The 9,201-nt window shown below is 65.2% G+C and overlaps 2 protein-coding genes across 3 annotated transcripts in view; one reads left to right on the top strand and one right to left on the bottom strand.

The window, feature by feature from the left end:
- The window catches only part of LOC130585508 (cilia- and flagella-associated protein 251-like), a 29,599-nt gene extending 25,954 nt beyond the window's left edge, over window positions 1-3,645 (top strand). The window contains exons 3-7 of the mRNA XM_057386047.1: window positions 444-618; window positions 1,392-1,544; window positions 1,627-1,689; window positions 1,826-1,968; window positions 2,088-3,645. Of these exons, the coding sequence (XP_057242030.1) occupies window positions 522-618; window positions 1,392-1,544; window positions 1,627-1,689; window positions 1,826-1,968; window positions 2,088-2,804 (1,173 nt within the window). The 5' untranslated portion in view covers window positions 444-521 and the 3' untranslated portion in view covers window positions 2,805-3,645. The remainder of the gene's footprint in view (window positions 1-443; window positions 619-1,391; window positions 1,545-1,626; window positions 1,690-1,825; window positions 1,969-2,087) is intronic.
- A 634-nt stretch (window positions 3,646-4,279) lies between these two features.
- Window positions 4,280-9,191, bottom strand: AMH (anti-Mullerian hormone). 2 transcript variants are annotated; one of them, XM_057386046.1, is made up of 5 exons: window positions 7,636-9,191; window positions 6,418-6,596; window positions 5,760-5,880; window positions 5,420-5,612; window positions 4,280-5,260 (listed from the first exon to the last, which is right to left on the bottom strand). In XM_057386046.1, the coding sequence occupies exons 1-5, from the start codon at window positions 8,177-8,179 to the stop codon at window positions 4,345-4,347; spliced, it is 1,953 nt and encodes a 650-aa protein (XP_057242029.1). In that variant the 5' UTR covers window positions 8,180-9,191; the 3' UTR covers window positions 4,280-4,344. The 2 variants fall into 2 exon arrangements, with proteins under 2 accessions (XP_057242029.1, XP_057242028.1); XM_057386045.1 differs by having other exon boundaries at window positions 4,280-5,612.
- Between the last annotated feature and the right edge of the window lie 10 nt (window positions 9,192-9,201).

Raw genomic sequence — 9,201 nt, 5'->3', positions numbered from 1 at the left:
AGGTCCCCCAGCTGTCGCTGTCACTGATCCGTGCCGGTGGCAGCTCTCCCTGGTGGCACTGACCAACACCCTGCCCGGCCACCAAAGCCCCGCTCAGCGCCGAGCCCGGAGCCCGGCGCGGCTCCCTCCAACCTCGGGGAGTGCTACAGCTCCAGCCCGGCCCCAGGACAGCTCCGGGGGGTTCCCTCAAGCACAGCCCGGGGAGAAATCGTGCCTGAATCCAGCTTAAATAACCTTAAACACACCCTGAAGCGTTGTGAGGCTGCTGAGCCAACACACGGCCCGGGAGCTGCAGGAGCCGGGTCGGCGCTGAGCGGGGCTGCGGCACCCCCGGCTCAGCCCCGGGCACCCCCAGAGCAGTTTGTCCCAGTGCTCCCCGATGTCCCCGTGCCCCGCTGTGTCCCCGAGCCCCCGGCCACGCTCTGTGCCCTCCCTGCCCGCAGGGAATAGAGCGGGCGAGTCCCGGCGCGGTGTCTCCGAGCAGGACCCGGACCAGCCCGAGCCAGGGACAGCAGCCGGACATGCCAGAGCCAGCCCCGCTCGGCGGGGACAGGAAAGCGGCCGAGAAGAAGCGGGTGGAGAAGGTGGGAGCCAAGGGCAGCGCTGCCGGGCCTCCAGGTGGGTGTGTGGGGAAGCCCTTCCTGCCCCAGCAGGGCCACCCTGTTCCCAAGGTGGCCACAGGCACAGTCCCGTGTCCCCGGCCGGCCCGGGAGGCACCGTGGGGCAGTGAGGGGAGGAGCTGTGCTCTGCAGGAAATCATGGGGAAATCTTGGAGATGGAGATGGGATGGGGATGGGGATGGGGATGGGGATGGGGATGGAGATGATGGAGATGGAGATGAGATGGAGATGGAGGATGCAGATGGGAATGGAAATGGAGATAAGATGGAGATAAGATGGAGATGGAGATAGGGATGGAGATGAAGATGGAGATGGAGATGATGGAGATGGAGATGAGATGGAGATGGGGCTCCTCAGCACCTGCCACATCCTCCACTTCTTCCTCTTCCGCCTCCTCCTCTCCACCTGCTCAGATTGGCTGCTGGAGGGGGAGCAGGGGCAGAGATTTTCCCATCTTGATCCCCGGGATTCTCAAATGCCACCATGGCCCAAAGCCCTCAGTCCCAGCCCCCTGTGACATTGTCCCCACTCCTGCAGCGCAAACACCTGGCAGGAGCAGCCCCTGTCCCTGTCCCTGTCCCCATCCCTGTCCTGTCTCTATCCCTGTCCCTGTCCCTTCCCTGTCCTGTCCCTATCCTGTTCCTGTCCTGTCCCTGCTCCTGTCCAGAGTGGACTGTGTAGGAGGATGTTCAGAGCCCTTCCCACCCCCAGTCCCGAGCCCTTTCCTCCTCCCAGTTCCCTCCAGTAACATTTTTCCCGTGGGGTTCCCAGTCCCGCGGAGCCTCCCCGTGCAGAGCAAGGCGGAGCCGCCCGGCCTGGACCCCGCGGAGGAGCCGCTGCTCTGGGAAGGGCTCACCCTCAACAAGTGCATCCTGGTGGCCTCCGTGGTCGCCCTGCTCAGCGTCACCTTCCAGGTGCTCCAAGGTGAGTGGGGATCGGGTGGAGCGGGACAGGGCGGCCAGGCCGTGCTGCCACCTCCTGGCTCCTGTCCCCTCCTCTCTTGCAGCGCCATGCTCCAAGGAGGGGATCGACCGCGCCCGCCCGGAGCCTCCGCCGCCTCCCATTCCCGGTGGGTTTGACGCTCCGTCCCGTCCCGATCCCCCGCACCCAGCCGGGGACACCCAGGGTGGGCTGGCCCCGGGACCCCGTGCCTGGGACACCCCACCCCGACAGCCTCATCCTCAGCTGTCCCYCTCCCTTCCCAGAGATCGTCAGCCCCAAGGAGGAGGAGATCCCGGAGGTGGTGACAGCCCAGCCCGCGCCGCCGCCGGAGAGCAGCGTGGCCGAGGATGACGGGGATGATGAAGATGGTGACGATGACTATGACAGCGAAGCTGACAGCAAYCTGGTACGGGCCAGGGTGGCACCTCCCGGGGCAGGGGCATCTTGTCCCCAGGGGAGGGATGGACAGGGGTTCCCGGTCCCCTGGGCTGCATCATCAGCTCCTGGTCCCCTCTGTCCCCACAGGGAGAACCCTGGATCTTCAAGAAGTGGTTTGGCCGTGCGACACCAGAGGATGAGGACAAGRATGGGGACAATGATGAGGATGGGGACAAGGATGAGGATGAGGAGAAGGATGAGGACAAGGACGAAGAACCTGCAGATGTCCCCGAGGTGCCGCCGCCTGTGATGGAGGGGAAGAAGAGCCAGGAGAAGCAGGAGAAGAAGGTGGAGAAGAAGGTGGAGAAGAAGGAGGAGGAGGAAGACGAGGAGGAAGAAGAAGAAAAGGAGGAGAAGGAGGAAGAAAAAGAGGAGAAGGAGGAGGACGAGGAGGATGAAGAGAAGGAGGAGGAAGAGAAGGAGGAGAAGGAGGAGAAGAAGAAGAAGGAGGAGAAGAAGGAGAAAGGCCGGGAAGGCCGTGCCGTCCATGCGGAGCGGAGCAGCCGGAGGGAGGCACGAGCCAAGGACAGGACAACGGGGGACAAACCTGGCAGAGCCCCCAGGGCCCCCAGGGAACCCGAGCAGCAGCCGCAGAAAAAGCGAGACCGGGAGAGGAAGGAGAGGAAGGAGAGACGGCGGGAGCGGGACGAGCCCAGGAGGGAGGGGTGGAAGGGCCGTCCCGGCAGGGCCGACGGCGGGCGGGAGAGCCCGAGGCGGGACTGGAAGCAGCAGAAGGGCCGGAAGCCCTGGGAGCCGGCACCGGGCAGGGACGGCAGGGCCAGGGAGGGCAAGAGGCGCGACTGAGGCCGGGGAGGGCGAGGGGCTCGGTGGCGCTGGAGCCGGGGGTCCCGGAGGATCCGGGGGGATCCAATCCCACCACTGCCCCCACCAAGGGACCCCCGCCCGCTCTCCAGAGACACCCCCAGGCCCGGGCAGCACCCCAGGACCCCAGAGGAGCAGCTCAGGAGCCTCCCCGGGGACTTTGGACTCCCTGGATCAGAYGCACAAAGGCGACCTGAAAGGACTCGTGGAAGTAGCTCCTCTTTGGGCCTCTCCATCCCCACCCAAACCCCTCTGCAGTTCATCTCCGCCCCTGTCCCGGTGAACAGAGTTATGTCCAGACCCCGTAGCTCTTGGGTTAATGGTTTTATTGAAAGCAAATCAAGAGAGAAGAACATTCTGGGTTACGGAACCAGGCTGCAGCCGTCCTCACAGGGACATCGGGACACTCCCCCCGAGCCACCCACCCCAGTGCCATCGCTGTGGGGTGGCACAGTGCTGGTGACACAGCAGGGCTGGTGACACTCCCCCGGGGATCCCTGCGAGGAAGCTTCGCCTTCTCCGAGTCGCTTTCAGGAAAGAAACACAAGAGCAATATCACACAGCCAGAGACGTTCACAGCCCCGATCCACGGCAGGTTTCAGTATTTGCTAAATCAACAGTGGTTAAAATAAACTATTTTCATTTTTAATAAGGTAAAAACTGGATGTTTAAAAAAGAAAAAAAAAGGAGAAAGGAAAAAGGAAAAATGAGAAAAGCCCTTGTCCCTGGTTATGTGTTTTGTCCCTGGTTATGGTGTGTTTTTGGGGTCCCCCAAATCCGAGGGGCTCAGGGTTAATCGTGTGAAATGGGATTGGCGGGGACACTGGAGGCACAGCCAGGACAAGCCCAGGAGCTGCTTGCCGAGGGCTCGGAGCCCTCGCTGCGGGCGGGGCTCAGCTGGAAGATGATCCGGGGCAGGCGGGCCGCGCTGACGCCGGCGGGGAMGCGGAGCAGGTGCTCTGGCAGCCGCTCGCTCCCGCTCCCATTAATGGTGTGAGCAGTCCGGGAGGTGAAACGGGATCGCTGCCTCCCCCCTTCCCTCGGCCCGGCTGCGGGGTCAGCGCGGGGTGACGCAGATGTGACCTGGCCCGGTGCCCCAGGCCACGGCTCCTCACGGCTGCCACCGCCACGTGTGCCCGGGGCAAGGCTGGTCTCTGCCAGGGGATTTGGCCTCTTGYTCTGCCGTGTGGCCAGAGGGGCTGGGAAATGGCCTGAGGATGCTGCAGGGCTGGGAGGAAGCAGCAGCTGCCCTTCCCARCCACCGCAGGAGCGGAGAGCGAGGGATAAATCAGAGCAGCCCTGCCTGGATGAGCCAAGCTTTGCCCTCTCCCCACGGCACCCGGCGGGCACCTCGGGCATCCTCAGCRGAACCGGAGCAGCCCCCAGGGACAGGCGTGGACGAACCCAGAACCAGAGCGACGCTAACGAGCCAGACCGTGGGGGAAAACACACGCGGGAGCTCCCGTCTCGGCGAGAAGCACCGGCTCCCGGGACAGGGGCCGGGCCGGGGCGAGCGGGAGCCTCACCGGCAGCCGCACTCCTCTGCCACCATGTTGGGGAACATGCGGATCTCCAGCCTGTCCGCTTTGAGGCTGATGATGAGCTGGTCCGAGTAGCGCACGGGCACGCAGCACGGAGCCCTGCGCAGCGCCGAGCCCCGCTCCTGCATGCCCAGCAGCAGCACCGTGTGCGAGAAGTAGCCGGGGACACGCGTGGACAGCGGCAGCCGGCACGGCCCCTCGCAGTTGTTGGCCGAGTACACGGTGGGCATGACGATGAAGTGGCGGTCGCGCAGGTCGATGGTGAGYTCCTGCAGCCGGCAGTGCGCCTGGTGCCGGGCGCTGCGGTTCTGCCGCTGCACCTTCCTGCGCTCCTGCCAGCGCGCCCGCACCGACTGCAGCGCCTTCAGCAGCAGCAGCGTGCGCAGCTTCCGCGAYCCCGGCACCTCCTCGGCCGCCTCGGCCCGCCCCGGCTCGGCCGGGTAGTAGCAGAAGGTCAGGAGGTGCTGGAAAAGCGCCGCGTTGGCCTGGAAAGCCGGGATGTCCCTGAGCTCGTGGATGAGCAGCTGCAGTTTGCCCAGCAGCAGCTGCAGCACGGTGCCCTCCGGCTGCCAGTCCCCCAGGTGCTGCTCCAGCACGGCCCCGCTGTCCTGGGGGAGCAGCAGCACCGAGGGCTCCTCCGACTGCACCAGCCGCTCCAGCGCCGCCTCCTCCGACAGGTTGAGCAGCTGGTGAGGGAGGGTCTCCATCAGCTGGAAGTCCAGCCAGTGGTGGGCACTGGGCTGGGGGGGCGGCTCGCTGGACGGGCTCAGCAGCTGCCGGATGAAGTGGGTCAGGCTCGCCAGGAACTCGGCGCTGCCGCCGGGCGCTGGGGAWGAGCTGTTGCCTGGGGTCAGGGTGAAGGGGATCGGCAGCTCCTCGGTGCCATCCCGGGGTGGGCTGCAAGGAGAGCGCAGGGAGGGGTCACGGGGGTCCCTGTGTACCCCGGGGGTCCCACCAGACCGTGCCCCACAGCCATCCACGGTCTCAAGGCTGGGGCTGCCCCCGTCCCACCTCCTCTCCCGGCCCCGGTGTTTTCCCGTGCCCGCAGCTACGGACCTGAGCTGCGGGTACGGAGCCGTGTCCAGCACCCCCTCAGCAGAGAGGTAGGAGGACGRGGMCAAAGCCTCCTCTTCCTGCTCCTGYCGCCGTGACTTGGCCAGCAGCAGCAGCACCGGGGTCATGCGGGTGAAACATTTGTCATCGGAGCCGAAAAGGAGCTGCTGCACCTCGCTGCGGGGCAGGGGGGCACCTGCGGGGGCAGCAGAGCTGAGGACGCTGCTCTGGGCTCCCCCSTGTGTCCCCACCGCCCCTCGTGGGCCTGAGAGGACCCCAAACGCCCAAGGGAGGACACGAGGGCAGGGATTCCGCTGCCCCCAGGGCGTCCCCCCGTCCGTACCTCCCGCGCCGCCGTGGATGGCCAGGGAAGCCGAGAAGCGGAGCTGCTCCGCGCTGCGGGTGACYGAGGCTGCGGCGGCTGCCAGGACCAGGTACTGCGTGTCCCTGGAGAGGCAGAGCCTCTGCACCGGGGCAGAGACACAGAAACCCCGAGGGCGTGGGTGACACAGCTCGGGGGACACACTCAGGTGAGCCCCGCTGGGCTCCGTCACCCAGCCCGGGTGGCCCGCGGAGCAGCGGCGTGGAGAGTGGGACCACGGGGAGCATCGCCCCCAGCCCCAGAGCTGCTCCGGGGGCCGCGGGGTGCAGGGAACCCGATGAACCCCCGGGCGGGCAGGCAGAGGATCGGGACCCCGGACAGCCCCTGAGGCCCTGGCGGAGCTGGGGACAGGGCAAGGGCTCCATCTTCAGGCACGGCGGGAGCGGGAGACGGGGCGGAGGGGATGGGATGGGATTGTGAATGGACTGGGAGGGGCTGGCAAAGGGACTGGGCGGAGCAAAGGAGCTGAAGAGAAAAGCAAAGGGACTGGGAGGGGATGGTGAATGGACTGGGAGAAGATGACAGAGGGGCTGGGGGGATGACAAAGGGGCTGCGCAGCAGGACCGGGACACCCCCTCTCACCCCCCTGCTCCCCCCAGGCCCGGACCCCCGGTCCCACCTGGTCCCGCGGCAGCCCCGGGCCGGTGACCAGCAGCTCCTGCGGGCGCCCCGAGCCCCGGCCCTCCCGRCGGCCCAGGTAGAAGAGCATCACGGCCGCCTGCAGCTCTCCCAGCGCCCGGCCCACGTCCGCCTGGAAAACCAGCTGGAACTGCAGCTTCRCCTGCGCTTCCCACTGCACTGCAACGGGGGAGACGCGGCCGTGAATCCCCCCCGGCTCGGGGGGGTGTGAGGAAGGGGCTTGGGGCTGAGCACTGTCCCCATGCAGGGACCCGAGCACCTGGGACAGGAGGGACACGGCAAATCCCGTCCCGGCTCCAGGGCAGTGACAGCGGGACAAACCCTGCACCCCGTGAGCAGAGAGCTGCCTCCCCCCAGAGCCGCRCTGCCAAACTTCCATGGGCAAATCCCATGGAAATCTGTGCGCCGGGTGCTCGGGGTCATCGCGGCCACTGCCTGGGGAGGAGCCACTTCCCCACTGCCCAGCACTGGCGGGTCCAGCTGAAAATCCAAACCCCGGGAGAGCAGAAAAGTTTCAGGAAGAAAGAAACAATCATGACCCTCTTGTTATGGATTAAAAGGGAGGGGGTTAATCCCTCTCCAGCGCTGGGATCACCCCTGGGATGGGCCAGATGTGCGTTGAAGTTTTCCCGTGAGGTTGAAGCTACAGGAGCAGCMCAGGACCCCAGAGTGGGAGATCAGCAGCAGGTGCCGGGCTCTGCGGGAGCAGCTGGGTCTGACCCTCCTCTGTTCCCAGAGCTGGGATGGGATCCAAMCCCGCGGTGTTACGGCACAAAGGGAGGAACACTCGGTAATCATGAGAGCAGAAGCCACCAAGAGTCACAGAATGTCCTGAGCTGGAAGGGCCCCACAGAGATCACCCAGCCCAGCCCCTGGCCCTGCCCAGACCCCCCAACAGCCGCACCCTGTGCATCCCTGGCAGCGCTGTCCAAACGCTCCTGGAATGCAGCACCAGGTGCTGGTCAGAGGCAGGGACAGGACCCTGGGCACATTTCCATCCTCACTGCCAAACCTCCTGAAAATCATCCCAGAGACGTTTTACCTCCATCTCTTCGCTGATTTAAAGGGAACCCAATCCCCCAAATTTAATTCTGTGTTCAAATCTGTGATTTAGGGCCAGCAAACAGCATCACCATCCCAAGCCCCGCACCCTCCCCTCCCTGCTGCACCTCGGAGCCCGCAGGGCTGTCCCACCAACCTTCCTCCAGGTGCAGGACGAGGAATCTCTCCGGCCCCGGCTCCAGCACATGCTCGTGGATCCTCCGCAGGGGATGGGCAGCAGCCCCCGCCTCCCCGGGCCCGCACAGCCCGAAGGTCCCGGCCAAGCTCCCGTCCCAGCTGCGGCGCCGTCTGAGCAGTTTGATGAAGCCGCTCTCGTAGTGGCTGAGCACCCCCACCACATCCAGGTGCCTGGSGGTGGCCCCGTCCTGCTCCATCCTCACCCGGCACACGGGCCCCTCCAGCCCCCCGAGGGGCCAGGGCTGCAGGTCCCAGCGCGGGCCCCCCTCCCCAGCCATTCCCTGCGGGCACACTGCTCCCGGCTCGGGCTCGCCCCAGCGGCGGGTGCCRGCCGCCCTCCTGGCCCTGCGGCTCTCCTGTAAACTCGCATTGCCCACCCTTCTCCCCTCCAGCAGGCTGAGCTCGGGCTGGCGGCTCGGGGAGCGCCTCTCCCCGCTCCTGGGCAGCGCTGCAGAGGGAAGCAGCAGCAGGAACAGCCAGAACCCCCTGAGAGCAGCGCTCATGGTGCCACCTCAGCTCTTCCCCGCCAGCAGCTCAGCATCCCCAGCCCTCCGCAGCAGGAGGGAGGACGGCGTCTCCCTTTTAACCACGGGTGGCCTTGAGTGGCCGAGGCACAACAACCTCCCCTGAGCAGCCCCGGGGCTGTCGCGCTGCCGAGGAGCGAGGGAGGTGGCAAAGAAACTTTTTTTTTGTTCTATTTTTGGGTCCGCGGCTCGTTTTGGAAACGTGCAAAAATCGAAGCTGTTGCGCTCGCTCGTCGGGATGCACGGCCTTGACTCGGGATGTTTTCAGAAGGAGGATGGAGGGCTGGAATGGGATCCTCATGGGGTCTGGCACGTACGACCCCATCAGCAGCGAGACACCGGCAGGGGAGAAGGGCCAGAGCAGCAGGAGGGGGAGAGGAGCAGATAACGAGCTGAAATGAATGAATGTATGGCAAGAATTCCCTCTCCCGGCTGGAAAAGCTTCCCCTCCTTCACACCCTGCAGCTCAGGCTGCCCTGGAAAAGGGCTTYATCCTGGGAACGGGAATCACGGTGTGCAGAGGACTCTGAACACTCAGTACYTCCCTTACAAAGTCTCTCACACCTATTTTAAGGACTTTTCCCTCCTTAAGATGGCAATACTGGAACAGCTGGAATTGCCACCTGATGCAATTGCCTTCTCATGCACCCTGAAAACTGCCCCCCAGCCAAGGGATCTCCTTTTCTTGGCCAGGGAAAATGCCCTGATAAAAGTTCCTTTGAAACCCAGACTCTTCCCTGGGTTTCTGAGTATCTGCAGGCTGGAGCTCGGGATCATCAGAAAAAGGATGGAGCAGGACAGGGACACCACAGCSAGGGCTGGTGGAGTCTGAGGTCACTTCTGCAGGAGCTGACAGGCCCTGGAAGTGCTCCGAGGGCTGGAGCCCCTCTGCTCTGGGGCCAGGCTGGGAGAGCTGGGGGTGCTCACCTGGACAGGAGAAGGATCCAGGGAGAGCTCAGAGCCCCTTTTGGGGCCTGAAGGGGCTCCAGGAGAGCTGGAGA

This window comes from Malurus melanocephalus, unplaced genomic scaffold (genome assembly GCF_030028575.1).
Source record: "Malurus melanocephalus ecotype Western Australia unplaced genomic scaffold, MMel_1.1 scaffold_903, whole genome shotgun sequence".
NCBI lineage: Eukaryota > Metazoa > Chordata > Aves > Passeriformes > Maluridae > Malurus > Malurus melanocephalus.
This window is presented reverse-complemented; position numbering and strand designations above follow the sequence as displayed.